The 24,550-nt window shown below is 45.1% G+C and overlaps 1 protein-coding gene across 1 annotated transcript in view; it reads left to right on the forward strand.

Moving 5' to 3' along the window:
• The first annotated feature begins 2,439 nt into the window (after positions 1–2,439).
• The window catches only part of LOC128572508 (zinc finger protein 493-like), a 64,300-nt gene continuing 42,189 nt past the window's right edge, over positions 2,440–24,550 (forward strand). Inside the window, 6 exon segments of the mRNA XM_053572547.1 lie at positions 2,440–2,522; positions 2,713–2,768; positions 3,541–3,681; positions 3,801–3,974; positions 7,179–7,250; positions 8,122–8,313. Coding sequence (XP_053428522.1) covers positions 2,440–2,522; positions 2,713–2,768; positions 3,541–3,681; positions 3,801–3,974; positions 7,179–7,250; positions 8,122–8,313 — 718 coding nt within the window.

Consider the following 24,550-nt stretch of genomic DNA (forward strand, 5'->3'; position numbering starts at 1 on the left):
AACAGCTCCTTTTAGGTTTGAGGAATTGTTTAGAATTCATGATCTACACAGAAAGAGGGAGCTCACCAGGCTGTGACAGGGGCTACTTCCCAGGACTCAAGGACTCACCACTGCCCACTACCAGATGGTATCTTCTAAAAGGTGGTTCCCTCCAGTGATCCTCACACCCTGAATCCACACAGCTGAGGAGCATCCAACACTTGTGGGAGATAGCCAGGAAAGCAAAGGCAAGCAGGGACTTAGGGGAAAAAGACCTGAGTGTGCTGGGAGGCGGGGACTAAGGAGGCAGCTGAGCAAAACATTCTCATTCTGTCCTGGGATCTGCTCCCCTGCGTTGCCCCCCACCTTCGCTCCATCTTCCTGGCTGGTTCCTCCCATCTCCTTGCCTGCTCACCCCAGAGGGCACAAGGGCTCAGTCTGCACAACAGGATTCTCCAAGTTCCAACTGTACCCCTGAATATCCCTTGATGTCTTTCATGTGGGTGTGCATACCCCTCAGCTCCTCTAAAACCATTAGCACCACCTGTCTGAGAGGGCCCTTCATGGCCAGGCAAAGTTCACCCGCTAGTGTCCCAGGCCAAACCCCCAGGCTTCATCCCCAAATCCTGTCTCACACCCACAGTCCATCCAACCCCAAAGAAGCTGCCAGCTCCCCCTTTATAGCCCCACAACCACCACCCCTCTGGGCTGTGGCTGTCACCTGCAGGTACCATCAACCCTCAGCTCATCTGCCCAGGGGCAGCCCCCTGAGCCCCTGTGCACTTTTGTATTCACCTGTGGTGGTCATATCAACTAGGGCCAACACCAGAATTCCTACAGTTCAGCCCTCGCCTTCTTACTTCCTGGACACCCAGAAACCTGTACCATAATATCCTCATCTTCAATATGTTTGTCCCCCTCCTAGCCCCAGCCTGTCGCACAGATCCCAGGCCCAGGTATCCAGAGCCATGTAGATGACACAGCCACTGATCTACCCTGACCTTCAGTGTGACTCCTAGGAGGGTCACAAGACCCTAGGCCTTGATTTCTCATTTGTCTATTAAAGGCAAGAGTTGGTGGGTAGGCTTGGTACCCGTAGATCAGTGGCTAGGGCTCTGGCCACAGACATCATGGCTGGCAGATTCAAACCTAGTCAGGGCCAGCTAAAAACAACAGTGACGACAACAACAATACCGACAAATAAAATTTCCAGGCATTGTGTTAGGTGCCTGTAGTTCCAGCTACTTGGGAGGCTGAGAAAACAGAATCGCTTAAGCCTGAAAGTTTGAGGTTGCTTTGAGCTGTGACACCATGGCACTCTACCAAGGGCGACATAATGAGACTCTGTATCAAGAAGAAAAAAAAATAGTTGATGGGTAGAAAGCAGGTCCCACCTCCAGCCAGCTCAGAATGCCTGGAATCAGGTCTCACTTGTGCCTTATCTTTCCAACTTCCTCTTCCTCCTGCAATGAGGATGTAGCATCTGCAATGCAGCAGATGGTTCAAGTGGGTAAAAAAATTTCCTTTTTCTGGGTGGCGCCTGTGGCTCAAGGACTAGGGCACCGGTCCCATATGCTGGAGGTAGCAGGTTCAAACCCAGCCCTGGCCAAAAACCACAAAAAAAAAAAAATTTCCTTTTTCCTCCTTGAGTTACACAGCATCTGCTCCTACCAGCATCTCCACCCCCACCCCCACTCTGACGAGGTGCTGAACTCAACCAGCTGCCTCATGCCAAAAATAGCCCTGGTACAGCTCAAGGGGTGCTGAGTCCTGAAGGGGCCTGGCAGGCATTTGGCAGTGGCAGAATCTGGCTCTGCCAGTTATTGGCTCCATATACCACTTCTCCCGAGTGTGGCAAGATAAAAATCCTAGCCTGAACGCCAGTGGCCAGAGAGCTCACTACTCCATGTTACAGGGCTGAAGAATGTGAAGGCGGTGGGGATGAGAGATGTCCCCTAGGCTGCGTCACTTCCTTGGGGACTGAGATCAATTAGGCCACTGCCAGGGTGCTGAGGAAAGACACGTGTCCTGCCTGAGGAACTCTTCTCCAGTTCTGGGTCTCTATAATTGAGGCAGGGATAGGATGAAGGTGCCAGCTCCCCCTTTATAGCCCCACAGCCACCACCCCTCTTGATTTATCAGAAAAAAGGCAGCAAATTCAGCCTCCTCTAACGCTGGCCACGCCAGGGAATTTGAATTCTGGGATGGCAAGAATCTGGGGTGAGGGAACAAAGCCCTCTGGTTTTGGACACACCTGAAGTTTCTTGCAGCTCTCTGAGGTATAGCAACTGTTACCAGATGCATGGCTGCAGAGAACCTAAGGAAAGAGGGGGAGGCACCAGGAAGGGCCACTGAAGCCAAGGACAAAAGTCATGAAGATTCCTGCCTCCATGCCTGTTTCCCCACTTGGAGAGTTCAGTTTCTTGAGAAAGTGTGTGTGGACTGACAGGAACCCCAAGAATGGGCAGGCTGAGTACTTACTGCGACTATAAATCTGATCAGATCATCGAAACAAGGCTGCCATTGCAGGACCTGTCAAACAGGTGAGGAAACTTAGGTACCAGGCAGACACCCACACATGGGTGGGCCACTGGCTGCCTGGAACCGCGGAGATCCAGGCAGACCTTCCAATTCCCAAGAGAGGTGGCCCCATTCCCTGCTTGCTACCTCCTAAACCTTTTCCCTCCTCCCACCTGCTCACTAGGCCAGGGCTTCTTTGTTCCCTGCTGTCAGGCTGAAGATTGAAGTACCTGTGGTCCCTGTTCCAGGCAGGGAGCTGACTGTCCCAGGTGAGGACTTCTGGCAGTTGCCCTCTAAGCCACCTCTCTGCATGTAAACCAGGAGTGCTCACTTTGTTTAGCAGGGAGCCGTGGGGACCATAGCGCCTACACCGTGTGAACCTGGCGGCCCCTCTTAGACCCTCAACGTCCCACAGGGCCTTGACCTCCAGTGACCCCTTATCCCTGGGATATCCTCGACCTGACTTTGACATAGCAGCCCTACAGACAGATTCTTGAGACCGCCAGGTCACCAAAGCAGGGGGAGAAATAGTGGCTCCAGGGGGTGTCATCTCATCTGTATGGGGGAGCAGGGGCCGGCTTCATCTGAGGCACACACATCGTCCAAATTCCATCCTCTAGCTTTGACTGAGACTGGCCAGGAACCGCGGCAAGGCGCGGGGGTTGCTGATGCTGCTCCAAGGCTGGTTCCCCAGCTGTGGCTTCATCTTTGGGTGGTAGCCCTGAGGCTCCAAGTGCCCCCAAAATTAGCTGCACCCACTACGATCAGATCTTCAGGAAGGAGAAGCGACAGCAATGCGTGTAGCGGTCCAGTGGTGACACTCGCACCTGGCGATCCCTCCCCTGTAGGAACCCTTTCGCGTCCCTGAGCCCCTGCCTGCACTGCCGCGCCCAACCCTGGTCCTCATCTGCCTGTCTTCGCGGAACTCTCTACTCCGTGCCCCAAGACTCTGAGGCTATGCAGCCCACAACAACCACCGCCAGGCGCAGGCGCCCATGAGGGGCCGCTAGCAGGCCGAACCCCGGACCTCTCCGCATCTAGCGCAGGCACCTGCAGGAGGAGGGCGCGCTGCGGAGTCTGCCGGAGGAGGAGGGCAGCTGACCCCGGAGCTAGGTGCGCGCAGAGGTGGAAGCGGCTGTGGCCCGGATCCTGCTACCCGACTTCTCCGAATTCCAGCCGCCGGTCTGCGCCACCTCCTCTGAGCAGCAGTCCCTCCCCGTAGGCCTATTGAGCCTCCCCCACCGGCAGCGGAGCAAATTTTCCAGAGCCGGAAGCCCGTTCCCCAGCCAAATTTGTCTCAGGGACATCCCGGGATCCGAGCTCCCCACGGTGTCTCCGCCTCTCAGAGACCAGCCCAGACGTGGCTGCCGCTGACCCCAGCCCCCACCTTTTACCTCTGCCTGGGGACCCGCAGGGATGGAGAGCCCGAAAGCTGAAAGGGGAGGCCACGCCCGGAGCGCCCACAGTTCTCTCGGGTTGGGGACACCTGCTTCCTGGAGGGTGGCTGCTGGAAGTGGTGTATTTTATTTATTTATTTTTGGCGACAGAGTCTCACTTTGTGGTCCTTGGTAGAGTGCGGTGGGGTCACAGCTTACAGTAACTTCAAACTCTCGGGCTTAAGCTATTCTCTTGCCTCAGCCTCCCAAGTAGCTGGGACTACAGGTGCCCAACATAATGCCCAGCTACCGGTATGTTTTGGTTGCAGTTGTCACTGCTGTTTTAGCTGGCGGGGTCAGGGTTGGAACCCGCCACCCTCAGCATATGGGGCCAGCGCCCTATCCACTGAGCCACAGGCGCAGCCGAAAAAGGGGTGTATTTTCCACAGAACAATTTGTGAAAAGCGGCTCTTTGTTTCCCTAAGGGGAGAGCCTGGCTTTGTGATTACATTCTTTTCTTACCTTCAAAAGTTGGTTAGAGTCTGATTAACATATGATAGCCTCCTGATTCTGTCAGTAAATATGAGCACATTTTAATTTTGTTTTTGTCAGTTTAGCTAGTCCTTTTTTTAGTTTCTGTGTTTTTAAGTCGAATTGTAAATCTTCTGAAATCGTTAAGATACCTGCAGAAAAAGTGAAATGAGAGGACGTGGAAACTTTTATTTCCCCCAGAGGAACTTACATTGAGAGAGGATACCCAGGAAGGGTGAAGTCTAGAGCAGAGGTCTTCTCAAGGAGACCACAAAGATATACCTGCAGGATCCTCTCCATGGTGACTCTGCTCTTACGAATTTGTAGACTTAACTTCCTGGAACCTGGAAATTTCCACTTTAGTGAACTCCTGTAGCTCTGTGGGGGCTGGAACAGCATCTCCAGCTTGATTCAAACTGACCAATGAGAAATTTACCTGTGGGTTGGAACTTTTGGACTGGAGATAAAAAGGGAAAGCCCAAGCCAGTCTGGGAGCACCGCCACTTTGAATTCTTCTCTGACATTAGCTCCGGCAGCTAAATAAAAGCCTTTCTTCCTCTTCAATAGTGTTTGGGTGCTCTTTCTCTCAATTGGGCCTTGTGTTCCTGCAACATTTTTGGTTCCCTGACTGGGAATCGAGACCACCTGAGGAGAAAAAAGGCCCAGATCCACCTGGTAGTTGCCGCTAATACCCACGTGGAGGGGGGGCCCTGATCAGCCTGGGTGATGTGAACCACTGATCTCTCCAGAGAGGCAGTTTAGCCTTCCTGTGTGGATACCTCAACTGGGCAGAGAAAGAACCCCTCAGTGCTTCTTCAAGGAGTGAAACACTGGGAGGAACTGACAGGCAGGAACTGGTGAGAGAGAATACCCGAAAAGGGTGAGGTCTAGGAGAACATGTCTTCTCAAGGAGGCCACAAAGATACACTTTGCAGTGTCCTCTCCATGGTGACTCAGCTCTTGGGAATTTGTAAATTTAACTTCCTGAAACTTGGGAATTTCCACTTCTGTGAAATCCTGTAGTTCTTTGGGGCTGGAAAAGAATCTCCTGCTTAATTCAAACTGGCCAAAGAAAAAGATACCTATGAGTTGGAATTTTGTATCTAGAGATAAAAAGAGAAAGACCAAGCCAATTGGGGAAGGTGGCCATTTGGAATTCTATGCCAAAGCTCCTAGCCAATGAATAAAGCCCTTCCTCTTATAAACATGATGTTTGGGTGCTTTTTCTGTCCATTGAGCCTTGTCTTCCTGCAAAATTTTTGGTTTCCTGACCTGGAAGCGTGACCATCTGAGGAGAGAACAGGCTCAGATGCACATGGTAGTTGCTGCCAATCATCAGGACACCCATGTGGGGGGCCCCTGATCGGCCTGGGTGACGTGAACCACTGAGTGTGCCAGAGAGGAAGTTTGCCCTCCCTGTGTAGACACCTCAACTGGGCAGAGAAATGAGCCCCCTGGGCGGGTTTACAAGGAGTCAAACACTGGGAGGAACTGGCATGCAGGAATAAGTACCTACACAGGGAGACGTCTAAGGCAAAGTACAGTCAATATTGGGTTCCCAACATTTGGGTAGAACTGGGGGTCTGATCAACCCCGGGGACGTTAGATCACCAGCAGGTTGAGATGGTAGCCTGGTGAGCCAGGGGCCCAGCTCTCCCATTCCCCTTTCCCACAAAACAGGGGTGGGAGGGGAGGCTGAGCAGTGGACAAATGGGATCAGGCCTTGAAGAATACACACAAGATAAGGCCTTGATGATTTCATGGTACACAGACAGGATAAGGTCATGCTGACCCCATTGATATTAAAAATGTTGTTGTATCTAGCTATTATTTTGCTTAACCAAGTAACTGCAAGTGCCGTACATGCTGGTCATGGAGTCCTGTGGCTTACTTGCTGCGTCATCCAACCTATAAAATCTGTGCATTAACCCTGTTTGAGGCTGCTCTCCCCTGATATCTCTGAGACTTGCAGAGACAGCTGGCTGGACAGTCTAAATAAAGCTTCTTATAGGTATTTTGAAGATATTTGGTGATCTTTTCTTGCCCCATAACATCTGGAGGCCCTAGCAAGTCCCTGGGTTTTAACCCAGGCTACAACCACTGGTTGTGCCTAGGCACCAGAGCCAGTTTTCACCTAGCAGGCAACCTCTGAGAATTTCTCAGCCCTGGGTGAAAGATCAACTCTGTCCCTCTGACCCAGCCTACCAAATTAATAGACTAAATTTGGGCACCTTAACAGGATCATCAGGTCTGAAGTCCTTACCAGTAAGTCTGTTTGTTCTGGGACACCCAGAGGCTGGATGCAGCCATAGATTGAGGGTGTCTGTAGCCTTCTATTAGACTGTTCTGGTATTTGCAGTCTCTATTAAGCTGTTCTGGTTGTGGTTTTGTGTGTCTTTCATGTGTTTTGTGTTATGTTTATGTATGTCTGTTAGGTTGTTTTTGTCTTGGTTTTCTGTTTTTCTATGTTCTGTGTTATGTATGAGTGAGAGAAAGTGTTTTGGATGTCATTCTACAGCCCTGAGGCTACAGGATCTGAGTGGGCCTCTACTCCGTACCATGACTTTATCATATGGTTTAGTGGCAGCCCCCTCCCGACGAGGCGACATGGAATGGGATTTATATGTCTCTGCCTATGCCAGATAGAGTTTTCATCCCTTCGGGGATGTGGCCAGGAAGGCATCTGAGTGGGGGTAAGATGCTCCATGCCTGACTGATTTGTGTCCATCTGTCTTCTTTGTTCTCCATGTCAGACATATGTCTATTCTGTAGATTTGGATATTTTCTATGGTGTGTCCTTGCAGATGCCTCCTGACCTTTTTCCTGTAGCTGCGATCACGTTAGGTGAGTCACTAACCTCTTATATCAGGGAACTCTCCAGGAATTTCATCCTGTAGAAACTAGCCTTTTTACCTTCTTTCTCTATGTCCCCTATCTCCCACTGCCCTTGACATCACTTTCTGTTTGGGAATCAAACTTTTACTGTACAGTATTGCTCTGGAATTTTAGTCTGCTTGGCAGCATGCTATTGTCTTTCTTACATGGCCCTTTTGTACTTCCTCAAAAGCCCCAGAATGAGGCTTCACCATCCCTTGTAAATAGTAAGGAGGCTAAAGAAATCAAATCAATCTACATTTTATAAACAAAAGGATGGAAAGGTAATGAGAGTCACAAAGGATCTGCTCCTCCTGACCTCCCACACTGTTCTGTGCCTGTGGCTACACATCTATCTGAGTGGGTGCATTGGACGCTTTGTCATGGAGAGGTACCTCGTGTATTAGTTAATACTTCCTATGGAACTGTCATTGATTGGAGACCCCATGGAGACCGCTCGAGACAAAGGAGTGGAAGCGGATTTAAGGTGGCATAAAGGTGATAATAGTATATCTACCACAGCCCCTTCATTCCCTTGTATGGCACAGGGGTGCTATGTCCTCACCGATGCCATCCATGAATGGTCCAACTCAACAACATCTTTAGAAATTAACAACTTCTCTATCATAATTATATGCTTGGAAAGGAGATATGCATAATACTGACAACTCTTGAACTTCAACCTTTCAGAGAAATGAAACCCATTATGTACAGGCTTGTGTAAAACTGCCATATCTTTAATGAAGGGATCTGCCCAGTGGCATCCTGAAGAGTCTGTTATTTCTTGCATGAATTGTTCCATTTTCACATGCTTTATTTCTTCCGTCTCTTTTTATCACAGTCAGGAAAGTAAAGAGCTCAAGTCGGAGTGTGGATACCAGTGCAGATGCAGAGACCATAGCAAGATTCACCAGAGCCTTGCTGTTTCAACATCTTGTGGACTCTATCAAGAAACAGACTAAACAGATGATTGGACTGTTGATATCCATTATCATTAGACTGATTGCTATTACTTTTGCTGCAGCAACTGCTGGTATGGCTTTATACCGATCTGTAAAAACTGGAGAATTTGTTCAAAATTGACATAGTAATTCTGAAAAGTTATGGACTGTCCAGCATGAAATAGACTGTAAAATTCATAACAAATTAACAGATTTAGAGGAAACCCTAGTTTTACTGGGGGATCAAATTGTAAGTCTACAAGGACAAATCAGATTATGCTGTGATTGGAATATTACTACATTCCATGTAACCCCTGTTCCTTGTAGTGACAGTAATTTTAATTGGGATAAAGTTAGAAAGCATTTGTTAAGTAGTACTAACGTGACTGAAGAAATTCTAGAATTACAACAGCATATGTCAGAAAGGTTTGCACATCAGCTACAATTGTTATCAGGAACAGATATATTGCAAAGCATTTCTGATGGTATTAGTCAACTACCTCCTATTAAGCAATTGAAAGTATTGAGTAGTGCTTCTTTCATTTTTATGCTATTAATCATTGGCATTATTGTGTTTTGTTACCTAGTCTGGAGAATATTCTCAAGAAACTCACGAGGAATGAGACAAAAGGGCACAGTTTTTTTTCCTTAATGCTTTACAAAGATCATTCAAAACAAAGAGGGAGAAATGTAGATGGACATTTTCTCACACTGTGACCTGACTTCAGCTGTGGAAGACATAAGAGTATTTTTTTTTTTTTTTTAAGATGGAGCCTCAAGCTGTCACCCTGGGTAGAGTACTGTAACATCACAGCTCACAGCAACCTCCAACTACTAGGCTCAAGCGATTCTCCTGCCTCCACCTCCCAGGTAGCTGGGATTACAGGTGCCTGCCACTACACCTGGCTATTTTTTGGTTGCAGCCATCATTGTTGTTTGGCAGGCCTGGGCTGGATTCGAACCCACCAGCTGAGATGTATGTGGCTGGCGCCTTAGCCGCTTGAGTCACAGGCGCCGAACCGACATGAGAGTATTAAATGATGCAAGCACAGGAGCATCTGAAGCTTGGCAGCATGCCACCAAGCTGCTCTGTGTTCTCACAGGCAGGATCGTGAAGTGGTGAAGGAAATGTTTATGTATAGATTAGAAACCAACAAGGTGGTGAAGGAAATGTTTATGTATAGATTAGAAACCCTGGGCAGCCTCCGTGCGCCTTCCCCATATACCAGAGGTGGTGAGTTCAAACCCAGCTCTGGCCAAAAACTGCAAAAAAAAAAAAAAAAAGAAAAGAAACCAACAAAGGTGTTGGGAAAAAGTTGTGCAGGAAAGAAACCAAGAGCTGTGAGAACTTTTACTTGTTGTAAGAACTGCTACTTGTTGACAAGAGCCTTGTAATATTTTCTTTTTCTTTTTTTTTTTTTTTGTAGAGACAGAGTCTCACTTTATGGCCCTCGGTTGAGTGCCGTGGCCTCACACAGTTCACAGCAACCTCCAACTCCTGGGCTTAAGTGATTCTCCTGCCTCAGCCTCCCGAGTAGCTGGGACTACAGGCGCCGGCCACAACGCCCGGCTATTTTTTGGCTGCAGTTTGGCCGGGGCCAGGTTTGAACCCATCACCCTCGGTATATGGGGCTGGTGTCCTACCGACTGAGCCAGGCGCCGCCCTGTAATATTTTCTAATAAAAACCCTGTGGGTCCTGAAGGGTTCATCCTCTGCAGAGTGACAGGCAGCCTCTCTCCTTGCAGCTTGTACTGATAATTCTTGTCTTGCGATATGTTTCCACAGAGAAACTACCATTTCCACAGGGAAACAGCAACAACTTATCTTGTGTATTTCTTTTCCTTGGTGGTTTTCAATGGTTTGTTATGTCCCATCTAGGTAAACAGCCATGATGATAGCCTTAATTTTAGCATGTGTTTATTGATAAGCCCTTTTTTATTTTTTAGAAAGAATTTCACTTTGTTACCCTCAGTAGCATGCCATGGCATAGCTCACAGCAAACTCTATAGGTGAAAAACCTATAAGTAACCTTTAAATGGTTCCATTTTGTGAAGGCAAGTTTAAAGTCTTTTGTGAGTTAGAAAAGAATAGAGCTCCGGGGCAGCGCCTGTGGCTCAGTGAGTAGGGCGCCGGCCCCATATGCCGAGGGTGGCGTGTTCAAACCCAGCCCCAGCCAAACTGCAACAAACAAATAGCCGGATGCTGTGGCGGGCGCAAGTAGTCCCAGCTACTCAGGAGGCTGAGGCAAGAGAATCGCTTATGCCCAGGAGCTGGAGGTTGCTGTGAGCTGTGTGATGCCACGGCACTCTACCGAGGGCCATAAAGTGAGAGTCTGTCTCTACAAAAAAAAAAAAAAAAAAGAAAAAGAAAAGAATAGAACTCCATATATAGCTTAAAACCTAATCATGTAAAAGTGATTTAGGGTGAAGCTTCATGGAGGCAGGTCTGCAGGCAGATTCCTGTATATCTCAGGATTTTCCAGGCTACTCCCTGATGATGATTAACTGCCTCCAGATGGTCAAGCATTCAAACAGCTTATTTCCCCAAAATCTTATTTTGTGTTTTTTGTTTTTGATTACTTAGCATAAGAATAACTTCAGTGGAAGTAGTTATCAGTTAATCCAGTTAAACCTTAGCCCATAAGGATAGTTTTAGATAATGTTAGTAAAATGGTTATCAGTTAATCTGGTTTATCTGTAGACCCATAAGTACCAGGTAGTAAGAGGCTTGGGGCCAAAGTTTAAGTCATGTGTTTATTGATTAACTTATGTGCCTATATAAGCTGGGAAAAAAATAAAGAAGTTTGCTACCCACCATCATAAAGCTTATAGCCACTCTTTGTTCCATTCTATTTCAATTGCAGGCCTATACTCTGCATCACCGATCACACATAAGGGACTTCACGCAACAAACCTCCAACAACTGGGGTCAAGTGATCTTCTTGCCTTATGCTCCGAAGTAGCTGGGAATATAGCGCCCACCACAACAACCGGCTATTTTTGGAGATAGGTTCTCACTCTGGCTCATGCTGGTCTCAAACTCAGGAGCTCAAGCAATCTATCCACCTCAGCTTTCCAAAATGCTGAGATAATGGATGTGAACTACTGAGCCTGGCCATATTGATGAATCTATAACCACTTTGTTTTTTTTTTGAGACAGGGTCTCACTATGTCATCCTGGGTAGAGTGCTGTGGTATCATAGCTCACAGCAACCTCCAACTCTTGGGCTAAAGTGATCCTCTTGCCTCAGCCTCCCAATTAGATATGACTGCAGACACCGACCACAATGCCTGGCTATGTTTTTGGTTGCAGTTGTCATTTTTGTTTAGGAGGCCCAGGCTGGGCTTGAACATGCCAACCTCGGTGTACACGGCTGGCACCCTACTAGCTGAGCTGTGAGTGCCAAGAGGAAAAAACTTCTGCAATTTGCAGGTAATTTTTGAGAAACTTTGTAACTATTTTAATCTCATTGGCAAGCACAAAATTTACCACCTTCAGTCTTTCTTTTTTTTTTTTTTTGAGACAGAGTCTCACTATGTCAACCTCAGTAGAGTGCTGTAACATCATAGCTCACAGCAACCTCAAATTCTTGGGTTTAAGAGAGCCTTTTGCCTTAGCCTCTCAAATAGCTGGGCACTTTCAGTGTTTCTAAGTGTACTTTCTTTTTTTTTGAGACAGAGCCTCAAGCTGTGGCCCTGGGTAGAGGGTCATGGCATCACAGCTCACAGCAACTTCCAACTTCTGGGGTTCAAGCGATTCTCCTGCCTCCTTGTATCTGCGACTGCAGGCACCTGCCACAATGCTCAGCTATTTTTTTTTTGGTTGCAGCCGTCATTGTTGTTTGGTGGGCCCGGGCTGGATTCGAACTCGCCAGCTCAGGTGTACGTGGCTGGCACCTTAGCTGCTTGAGCCACAAGTGCTGAGCCTCTAAGTGTACTTTCTAAGTTAACATAATAGACTTAAGGTTTGTCCTTGTCAGTGGATATGGCAAGGTATTCTGTTTAATGCTGGATAAATGCTCCATTGTCTCCACATTGGCGCAGACATTGACATCTGTGTTTCTTATGCCTCTTCACTTTCGTGAATAATGCTGTGATGAATGTGAGTGCAGACATGTATCTTCCGTATTCTGCAATGAGTGTTTTGGATATATATCCAAATGTGAGGTTGCTGGATCAAACAATAACTTTTAGCTTTAGTTTTCTGAGAAAATTTCATATAGTTTAAGAGTATCTGCAACATTTTTCCTCATCAATATTTCTTTCTTTTTTTTTTTTGTAGAGACAGAGTCTTGCCGAGAGCCAAAACATATCACAAAAATGCCCCTTGCTATCTTGATTTTACGAGCAAACTATTCTCAGGAATTCAACCGTAAACAGAAACGGTACTGTCCCCTTGCATATCTCCTCAAAAATGCACCCCCTGCCTTAGGGTCTTTCTCCTAGTAATTTTCCAGAAACTAGCCCCCTCCCCACCCTGCTAGGAACAGCCCTTAGTTACTTCCTCGTTTGAATGCTTATAAGCCCAGCTGAAAAAATAAACTCTTCAGAGCTTGATCAGACTCTTGACTTGTTCTCATTCTTTCGTGTCTCTTGTCCCCTCATTCGACTGACCCCTTTGTTTCCCAGGTCCCCGTTGAATTCCCCGTGGGCCGGGACAGAGTCTCACTTTATGGCCTTCGGTAGAGTGCCATGGCATCACACAGCTCACAGCAACCTCCAACTCTTGGGCTTCAGCGATTCTCTTGCCTCAGCCTCCCAAGTAACTGGGACTACAGACGCCCGCCACAACGCCTGGCTATTTTTTTTTTCTTTTTTTTTTGGTTGCAGTTCAGCAGGGGCTGGGCTTGAACCTGCCATCCTCAGTATATGGGGCGGGCGCCCCACCGACTGAGCCACAGGCGCCGCCCCCTCATCAATATTTCAAAAAGTTTCCAATTTCTCTATATCCTTGACAAACATTATTTAGTGTTCAATTTGAGCATAATAGTTCATTGTGATTTTTCTTTGCATTTCTCAATAATCAGTACTTTAAGCATCCTTTCGAATGCTCATTGCTCATTTATATATCTTCTTTGAAAAATGCCAGTGCAGGCTTGGCACATGTGGCTCAAGTGGCTAAGGCACCGACCACATACACCGGAGCTGGCAGGTTTGAAACAAGCCTGGGCCCGCCAAAAAACAATGATGGCTGCAACCAAAAAATAGCTGGGTGTTGTGGTGGGCACCTGTAGTCCCAGCTACTTGGGAGGCAGAGGCAGGAGAATTGCTTGAACCCAGGAGTTTGAGGTTGCTGTGAGCTGTGATGCCACAGCACTCTACCCAGGGTGACAGCTTGAGGCTCTGTCTGAAAGAAAGAAAGAAAGAAAGAAAGAAAGAAAGAAAGAAAGAAAGAAAGAAAGAAAGAAAGAAAGAAAGAAAGAAAGAAAGAAAGAAAGAAGGCGGTGCCTGTGGCTCAAGGAGTAGGGCTCCGGTCCCATATGCCGGAGGTGGCGGGTTCAAACCCAGCCCCGGCCAAAAAAAAAAAAAAACCACCAAAAGAAAGAAAGAAAAAGAAAAATGTCAGTCCAATTTTTTGTCAATATTTAAATACACGTACTTGGGTTTTGTTGTTGTGTTTTAGGATTTGTGTATATATATATATATATATACACACACAGAGACATATATATACAACTTATACCTATATATTCTCCAATCACACTTAATTTACAAATATTTTCAGCCATGTCTAAGGTGGCATTTCTACTCTACATAATGTTTTCTTGGATGTGTGAGAATGGTTAAATTTGATGTGCTCTAAGTGTTTTTTGTTCTTGTCATTGCTTATGCATGTGATGTCATATGAAAGAAGACAGTGCCGAGGTGAATGTCATGATCTATTCTCCTATTTGCTCTTTGAAGAGTTTTATTATTTATACTTCTTTTTTTTTTTCATGAGACAGAGTGTCGCTATGTAGCCCTTGGTAGCATGCCACGGCAACACAGCTCACAGCAACCTCCAACTCTTGGGTTTAAGTTATTTTCTTGCTTCACCCTCCAGAGCTGTTGGGACTACAGGCACCCACCACAGTGCCTGGCTAAACTTTTTTCTTGTAGTTGTCATTGTTTGGCAGGCCTAGGCCGGTTTTTAAGCCTCCAGCCTGGGTGTATGCGCCATACCTACTGAGCAACAGGCAATGCCAGCATGCGATTTTAGCTCTCTTAAATTTTATTTTTTGTTATGTGTGTTAACTGAAGGCCCCTTTGTGGGTAGGTGGGCCTATTTAATTTTTTAATTTACTATTAAAAGATGCATCATTTGTCGGTGTCGTAGGCCGCTTACCAGCAGAGACGAGGACACCAACGGAGAAGTTGCAGCTGCTTTATTGTTGGGGTGTTACAGCTCTCTTTCTTTTCCGGCACAGCAACCGTTTTTGCACAGCAAGCTCTCTGATTATATATCCTTCCCACATCCTCCACCCACGCATCCGGTGTATACACCCCGGGACTTTCCAGGCATTCCACCTATGGGCGTTTTAGGGGCCAAAAGCTCAGCAGTTGCTAGGGAAAGGACTTAAGATCAGGTTACTCTACAAGGCACATGGTAGCTACCACGTCACCTGTCTCTGGGAAGCATAGCTCTCAACAGGTTAGGTTTCTACATTCCTCCGCCATGTAGGGCCATCGTCATCTTTCAGGCCCCTCCACATCATTCTTCATTTTGAAAGACAGTTTGCTCGACAAATTATATATACTTTGACACTTTTGTTCTTTGATCACTTTGAGCATTATGACCCAACTCTTTTTTTGATATAAAATTTTGTGTTGATTAATCCACTAGTATTCTTACAAATGAGAAGAATGTGGCAAAGCCTGTAACTGGAGCTCAAACCTTACTTCACACAAGAAAATTCATATTGGAGAGAAATCTTACAAATGTATATAATTGGGCGAAGTTGTTTTTTTTTTTTTTTTGTAGAGACAGAGTCTCACTTTATGGCCCTCGGTACAGTGCCATGGCATCACACAGCTCATAGCAACCTCCAACTCCTGGCCTTAAGCGATTCTCTTGCCTCAGCCTCCTGAGTAGCTGGGACTACAGGCACCCGCCACAACGTCCAGCTATTTTTTGGTTGCAGTTCAGCCGGGGCTAGGTTTGAACCCGCCACCCTCGGTATATGGGGCAGGCGCCTTACCGACTGAGCCACAGGCGCTGCCCTGGGGCAAAGTTTTTAATTGGTCCTCAGCCCTTACTAATCATAGGAGAAATCATACCAGTGCAAAATCCTAACAATGTAAAGAATGTGGCAAAGGCTTAAGCCAGAGTCACAGTTTTCTGTGCTTAATAGAATTCGTGTTGAAAAAAAAAAAAAGAATTCATGTTGAATAGAAACTCTACAAATACAAATAATTTGAGAAACTTTTAAGTTGTGTTCTAATCTTTCTATACATAAAAAATGTATGCCAGAGAAAACCCAAAGTTTAAAAATGTGGCAAATCCTTTAACCAGTACTCATGTCTTCCAGTACATAAAAGAATTCTACCAAAGTGAAGAGTGTGACAACATCTTTGAATACTTCTCTAAGCATATCAAATGCTTTTCTAATCATAATTCCTACAGGATAAATACTCTACAAATGTTAATCCTGTCTCAAAGTGTTTACATTGTGTTTGTACTGTCAGGTAGAGCCAAGAAGAGACAGAAGCACATGGTACTAGGAGACTTTTATGTGTATTAAGAGGAAAAAAATGGCCAGAAGAGACTTCCAAGAAGAAAAAGGTATCATTTCAAGAAGGCTTCCAAAACGTGAGCAGACATTTTATCTACAAAAGTGAGTTTCCAAGGTAGAGAGTCCACAAAGTAAACATATGGCCAACGCCATAAAATGGGGTCTTTAGAGCATGCATACAAGTTAGGTGACAGTAGTTTCAAGTGACCCATTTTCATTAACATAGTAAAACTTACGCACACCAGGGCGGCGCCTGTGGCTCAGTCAGTAGGGCGCCGGCCCCATATACTGAGGGTGACGGGTTCAAACCCGGCCCCGGCCAAACTGCAACCAAAAAATAGCCGGGCGTTGTGGCGGGCGCCTGTAGTCCCAGCTACTCTGGAGGCTGAGGCAGGAGAATCGCTTAAGCCCTGGAGTTGGAGGTTGCTGTGAGCTGTGTGAGGCCACGGCACTCTACCGAGAACCATAAAGTGAGACTCTGTATCTACAAAAAAAAAAAAAAAAAAAAACTTACGCACACCAATTCTATGACACTTTACAAATACCCATGACAACTTCTGGAAATTGCCTTAAAGAGGTAGAACATGTGAGGACTCTCCATTCTAGATATGTTTTCCTTTTCAAAAAAAAAAAAAGGCATTTAAATTTAGATTCCCTCAGTAACATAGTATTTAAAAATCAGGCTCAGCACCTATGGCACCAGCCACATTCACCAGGCTTGGCAGGTTCGAATCCAACCTGGGCCTGCCAAACAACAATGAAAACTACAACCAAAAAATAGCCGGGTATTGTGGCAGGCGCCTGTAGTCCCAGCTACTTGGGAGGCTGAGGCAAGAGAATCACTTAAGCCCAGGAGTTGGAGGTTGAAAAAAAAAGAATTGAGAAATCAGCATAAAGGGGAAAAATTTTATTCAACACAGGATCTTCTCCACTCCAGAAGGTAAATGTGTTCCTTTTCTGGAGTGTACTATGCTTAAATAAACTTTGGCCTTTTACATACTTGTATCTTCTTGGTCTGCTCATTTGTTCCATTGTCTTGGTACCAGTAACCATTCCTTGACACTTAGTACGAAACACCAGGGAACACATACCTGACTCTGGAGTTCTTGGGAAGGAAATGCTTTAAGGTTACAAAGGACAAATTTCAGTTACGTATGCTAGATGTGACCTAACTGGTTTTTTTGACAATCCCAGAACAACAATGAATGTCCTCAAGGATAGTTCAGACCATGTGCTCCCTAAATACACTAACTATCAGAAAACATGTAAGAGAATTTCAGGGAATACCTGAATATCACAGAATTTGGATCCCTTGGTTAGGCAAAATAGGAAAACTGTCACCTGAAACATAAGGTAAAAATAGTCTTTTTTTTTTTTTTTGAGATAGAGACTCACTATGTGTCCTTTGATAGAGTGCTATGGCATCACAGCTCACAGCAACCTCAAAGTCTTGGGCTTAAGTGATTCTCTTGCCTCAGCCTCCCAAGTACATGGGACTATAGGCACCCACCGCGATGCCCAGCTATTTTTTGGTGCAGTTGTCATTGTTGTTTTAGGAGGCCCCGAGCTGAGTTCAAACTCACAACCTCAGTGTATGTGTCTGGTGTCGAGCCAAAAAATAAAGTCTTGATATGTGGAAGGAAACTACAAAGAGCCTTTCCGGAAATAAAGGCGGCCTGGACCTGTGCTCTGGCTTTGGGAATACCTAATTTACACCAACCCTTTCTGTTGCATGTTGATGGAAAAAAGAAAGACACTGTAGAAGTTTTAGTACAGAAGTTTGAAAGAGAGTTGTGACTGGTGGAGTATTTCTCTACATTTCTATACATCTACAGGAAACAAGTTCTAGCCCAATTGCCTGAGGGTATTGACTGCTGCACCAATCATGGAAGACCAGTATTTTTCACCTCCTTTTTATTTCAGGAGACACTTTTTAAACTTCTGTGGCACACTTAAATTAAGTTTAAAAAGGTAAAAAAGAAAGAGAGAGAGAATATGCATTTTTTTTTTTTTTTTTTTTTGTAGAGACAGAGTCTCACTGTACCCCTCTCAGGTAGAGTGCCATGGCGTCACCCAGCTCACAGCAACCTCTAACTCTTGGGCTTACGCGATTCTCTTGCCTCAGCCTCCCGAGCAGCTGGGACTACAGGCGCGCGCCACAACGCCCGGCTATTTTTCTGTTGCAGTTTGGCCGGGGCTGGGTCCGAACCCGCCACCCTCAGCATTTGGGGCCGGTTCCCTACTCACTGAGCCACAGGCGCCGCCTGAGAATATGCATTTTTTGATTTTTTCATTAACAGAAAAAAAATGGGGCCTTTTGCAGTGACTCTTACCAGTGATCCTAGCACACTGGGAGGCTGAGGAAGGTGAATGACTTAAGCTCAGGTGTTCATGACAAGCCTCAGCAAAGGTGAGTCACCATCTCTACTGAAAATAGACAAACCCAATCTAGTGTAAAGGGTATCCCTTTCTCTCTCACTAAGAAGGGAAGTCCCATGTACTTAAGAGGATCTCTTGAATGTAAAAGTTTGAAGTTGCTAAGAAGTATGATGACATCACAGCATTTTACCCAGGACAGAGTGAGACTTTGTGTCATAACACACACACACACTTTCACTCATGCACACCCGCACAGAGAAACAAAATACACCATCTATGGCAAAAAATAAAAGAAAATTATCTATCTATCTATGTATTTACTTACCAGTTTTTTGTTTTTTTTTTTTGTAGAGACAGAGTCTCACTGTACCGCCCTCAGGTAGAGTGCCGTGGCGTCACACGGCTCACAGCAACCTCTAACTCTTGGGCTTATGCGATTCTCTTGCCTCAGCCTCCCGAGCAGCTGGGACCACAGGTGCCCGCCACAACACCCGGCTATTTTTTTGTTGCAGTTTGGCCGGGGCTGGGTTTGAACCCGCCACCCTCGGCATATGGGGCAGGCGCCCTACTCACTGAGCCACAGGCGCCGCCCTACTTACCAGTTTTGACTCACATAGTTGCCCTCCATAGAATGTTGTGGCATAGTAGCTGACAACAACCTCAAACTCTTGAACTCCAGTGATTCTCTTGCCTCAACCTCCCAAGTAGTTGGGAACACAGGCACTCGCCATGATACCCTGCTCTTTTTAGAGAGGAGGGCTGGCTCAGGCTAAGGATGGTCTCCAAACTGTGAGCTCAGGCAATCCACCTCTGCCACTCAGCCTTCCAAAATCTAGGTTTATAAGCATGAGCACCAGCCTAAAATTATTTATAATTTTGTAATAAAAAGATGCCAAAAATTCTTAAAAATACTTATTATATTTATTTATTTTTCTCTCTATTATAATTTAACATTAATGAGATACCTGAGGTTGACTTTTTTTAGAATATCTCTATTGCAAGGTAGAATTTTCACAGGCATACTCTTAAATCTCCCTGCAAGGATTCCAGATGTGATCAATTGTTTTTTTTTTTTTTTGTAGAGACAGAGTCTCACTTTATGGCCCTCGGTAGAGTGCCGTGGCCTCACACAGCTCACAGCAACCTCCAACTCCTGGGCTTCAGCGATTCTCTTGCCTCAGCCTCCCGAGTAGCTGGGACTACAGGCGCCCACCACAACGCCCGGCTATTTTTTGGTTGCAGTTTGGCCGGGGCCGGGTTTGAACCCATCACCCTCGGTATATGGGGCTGGCGCCCTACCGACTGAGCCACAGGCGCCGCCCGTGATCAATTGTTTTTGAAAGTATCATCGCAGAAAAATTTGTTTCACACAAATATCACATTGAGAATGGAAGAGATATTTCCATTGCTTTTTGGTATTATTTCAAAGTTCAACCTTGAGAGATAACCAAAAGGTTGCAATATCTATTGTCGAATATTTTAATTGCAATTACCTGTTATTTCTTATTGCTGTCAACTCTTCCTTTTCTGTAATATTTGAATAGGCTGACACACATAAAAAAAAACAGGATTTCTCATTCAGTCCAGACATAATATGTCAAAACAGTTGCAGGAAATTTTTCTTTTTTTTTTGTAGAGACAGAGTCTCACTTTATGGCCCTTGGTAGAGTGCCATTGCATCACATAGCTCACAGTAACCACCAACTCCTGGGCTTAAGCAATTCTCTTGCCTCAGCCTCCTGAGTAGCTGGGACTACAGGCGCCCGCCACAACACCCAGCTACTTTTTGGTTGCAGTTCAGCTGGGGCTGGGTTTGAACCTGCCACCCTCCGTATATGGGGCCAGCGCCTTACCGACTGAGCCACAGGCGCCGCCCAGAAATTTTTTTTTTCAAAATTTGTGTACAATAAATATAAAGTTTGTAAAATGTGTGCAATCACATTTTTATCCAGCTTATACTTTAAACATTTCAATTGCTTTTTCTCTTTTAATCCTTCCCTTTCCAGAGCAGTAACTTCTTGGAAAGCATTGATTTTATCTGTAGATGTGAGAATATTTTCATGATTTCCTGCATAATCTCATTAAGAATATCCCAATAGTGATATAAATCTGCAAGAAATGCAACTTTATTACACCAAAACTCATCACGAAGAAAACCACATAATTTAGAACGTAGCTTTTTTATTTTTTTTGAGACAGAAAAATAGCTGTGGCATCATAGCTCACAGCAACCTCAAACTCCTGGCCTCAAGCGATTCTCCTGCCTCCGTCTCCCAAGTAGCTGGGATTACAGGCGCCCGGCACAACACAAGGCTATTTTTTGGTTGCAGCCGTCATCATTGTTTGGCGGGCCCGAGCTGGATTCGAACCCACCAGCTCAGGTGTACGTGGCTGGCGCCTTAGCCGCTTGAGACATAGGCGCCAAGACTACAATGTAGCTTTTATATATAGGATGATAGTTCCGTTAATTCATAAAACCTTGATAGAATTTTTCCTGGCAATAACCATTTCATTTCCATATGCACTAAAATTTTCATGTGAGAAGCATCAATTGAGGAACATACTTCTGCAAATAATCTTGATTCCAATGCCCTTCTTTTTACATTTTTTGTAATTTTAACAGTGCCTTCTATGACCTTTTTACATTTGGGGACTAATAATTTTGATGTTAGCACTTCTCTGAGTAGAAAACTGTGTCAAGGGCAGTGCCTGTGGTTCAAGGAGTAAGGTGCCGGCCACATATACCAGACCAGGTGGGTTCAAACACGGCCCCTTCCCAAAATAAGAAAACTGTGTCAATACAATTTTTGGATTTTTTTGTGCAAGTGTAGCAAATCCCTTTACTCCTGTGGACATAGACAGCATTCCAGCCATACAAATACTTATTCAGGAATCTCAAGACAAGTGATTTGAATTAAAGTACTTGTCAATCAAATCAAAAATACCTTGGCCCTTTGTTGTCATCTGGAGTGGCTGACAAAATAAAAACTCTTCTAGGATTTCTTTCTTTTTTTTTTTTTTTTTTGGTTTTTGGCCGGGGCTGGGTTTGAACCCACCACCTCCGGCATATGGGACCGGCGCCCTACTCCTTGAGCCACAGGTGCCGCCCTAGGATTTCTTCTTTATAGAAACATCAAATAAATGCTAAAAGTTGGGGCTTACCACTGATATCCGTAGATTCATCCAATAAAATTGCAGACATGTACTTCATTGTAGTGAGATATTATTTGAGATTGCATATTTTTAGATAAATTCTTAATATGCTAAAGATTTTTAAAATGTGAAAGGAGAATTTTTAAAATTTCCTTTCCCAATAATCTATTGTTTTAACAATTGCACAGCAGGCTGGTAAAATAAGGGATCTGCAATAGTATGATATTTCATTTTTCCAGGTACGATTTATGCAAGTAAGTAACTGTCTTCTTGTGCTTTAGTTGATCTCATTGCATATTTGGTCCATATATTTACTTGTTTAGTATTACTAAGTGCAAGTCATTTGAAATTTTTCATCAGCTTTTCAGACATGTTGGAATGTCTCAGTTGTAAATGTCTCCTTAATCTGCTAAGAAACAGAGATTAATATACTAATGTTAATGTTTCCCCACAAATGATGCATGTGGACATGGTGGACTTCCTTTACTATATGTGAAACCAAATATTAAATATATTTCATTATTTTGACAACTAATTGTTTTTAATTTAGTCACTCAGGTACTGGATGAAACAGTATTTAACACACTAGTACCATCTTCTAATTTTTGTTTCTTTACTCCAAACTTGTCCATTTTAATTGAACACTATGTAATAAAAATAAAAAATGCCAAATCCCAAATAGTAAAAATATGTAAATAGAACCCATACTTTGAAAAATATACAGGAATGATTTAACCAAACTTGACAATTTTTCAAAACTAAGATTTGCAAAGTAATCGTGTCCCACTACTTCACAATTTCAAATCTAGACAGAACTGCACAACATGTTCTTGTTCAGTAAAAGCTACTGCGCTCTTACTACTTCAGGCACAGAGAGGAATTGCTGCGTAACATGGCTTCATTCGCTTTGGATGATTTTGACATATATGATTTTGTTCACTGGCAAATTCTTGTTGAATTGCATCATCTGCGGATGAGTCTCAATTTTTTTTTTTTAATCAGATCCTCAAGCTGTAACCCTGGGTAGAGTGCTGTGGCATCACAGCTCACAGCAACCTACAGTTCCTGGGCTCAAGCGATTCTCCTGCCTCTGCCTCCCAAGTAGCTGGGACTACAGGCACCTGCCACAAAGCCCGGGTATTTTTTGGTTGCAGCCATCATTGTTGTTTGGCAGGCCCTGGCTGGATTCTAACCCACCAACTCAGGTATATGTGGCTGGTGCCTTAGTCACTTGAGCCACAGGCGCTTAGCCTCAAAACTTTGTTATTGAAGGGTCTACCCCCACGGAATTTCAAAATGAGCGCCTGTGTATTTATTAGAACAACAAAACATTTCTTTATTATAACAATTGTTATACATATATAATCACTTTAAAGAGGTTTAAACCTACTGTGCTTTGAACATCTTCCAAAAATAATTAACGCTATATAAAAATTTTCACAAAAAACAAAAAAAATTCTTCATGCACAACAATGAGTCACTGAACACTGTCTTCAAATAAATGACATAGTGCTCAGTGGCTCCCACCTGTAATCCTAGACCCAGATGAGTGGATTGCCTGAGCTCCAACAGGCTGGAGACTACCCTGAGCCAAAGCAAGACCTCCTCTCTGAAAAAGAGGCGGTGATTGTGGCAGGTGCCTGTAGTCCCAGCTAATTGGGAGGCTGAGGCAACAGAATCAATTGGGTCTAAGAGTTTGAGGTTGCTGTGAGGTATAAATCCATGGAAGTCTATCAAGGACCCTAAAGTGAGATGCTATCTCAAAAAGAAAAAAGAAAGAAAAGAAAAAAAGAAAGAAAATGCCTTGAAAGCAGCGTCTAACTCTTAATAATAGATTCCCAAGCCTAGCACAAACTAAACACTCAGTAAATGTATTTTCATTCATTCAGTTGATATTTGTTAAACAGCTACTCTGTGGTAAGCAGGTGGCCCTGTAATATCTAGATGAATAATATTATGGTCCTTGTCCTAAAACAACAACAACAACAACAATACAGTACATTCTAGCCAAGAAACTGTTGGCATTCTGGTCTCATTCAGCTTGTCTAATGTTATCTCCTGACACTCAAGGCCAGAAGGGTGGGGCCTGCGGTCCTATCCAATCAGGGAAGCTGCATTAAGAATTATCCAATCAGAGGTACAGCCTGAAAGTAGAAGTGGAGCCAGGATTTTTCTGTTGCTCTGTGCGCCGAGCTGTGCTCTCCTCTTCACTGTGGCATCTCTAGGAGGACCCAGGTATCTCTGCTGCAGCTTTTCTCACCTTGGGACCTGTAGGTCCTGGGAGATCTGTAGGGAAGTCGAGGGACTTACTGGAAACCGAAATGGTGAGTATATTGAACGAGGTGTCCTGAGAGTGGGAACTGTTTGGTTGAAGACATATGTGGCGGTGGCTGGATCAGGGACCATGTCATTTTAGCTTTGAAATCTTAAAACAGTAGTTTGCCACTGGCACCCTTGGCCTTCAGAACCCTCTTGGCTAAGGTTGCTGTTGAGCAGGCAGCTGGGTCCCTGGGCGTCCTGATCCTTCCTCCAGTGGTTACTTTGACCACGTCCCAGAGCAATGTCTGAGCAGCTGTTTGCCTGCAGGACCACAACCCTCCAATGTGGCGACAATGGAAGGATGTCAGGGAACAATTCCAATTGAGTGTATGGGGCTAGGTGAAGGGGGGGGCCGTGGTCCGTGAGGCCTCGCAGTCCCTCCATTCTTATGTTAAAATAAATTGAGGTAACTTTAAAGGACTAAAGAGTTTAATTTTTCTTTCTAATTTATTTTTATTTTTAGACAGAGTCTCGCTTTGTCGCCCTTGGTACAGTGCCCTGGCGTCACAGCTCACAGCAACCTCCATCTCTTGGGCTTAGGCGATTCTCTTGCCTCAGTCTCCCAAATAGCTGGGACTACAGGTGCCCGCCACAACCACGGCTACTTGTTTTTTTCTTGTTGCAGTTTGGTGGCCGGGGCGGATTCAAAACCGCCACCCTCGGTATATTGGGCCCGGCGCCCTACTCACTGAGCCACAGGCGCCACCCCAAGAGTTTAATTTTTTGAACAAACGGCAATTCAGGAATAGGAGGACCCTCATCCATG

The sequence above is a fragment of the Nycticebus coucang genome, chromosome 20, assembly GCF_027406575.1.
Source record: "Nycticebus coucang isolate mNycCou1 chromosome 20, mNycCou1.pri, whole genome shotgun sequence".
Classification (NCBI taxonomy): domain Eukaryota; kingdom Metazoa; phylum Chordata; class Mammalia; order Primates; family Lorisidae; genus Nycticebus; species Nycticebus coucang.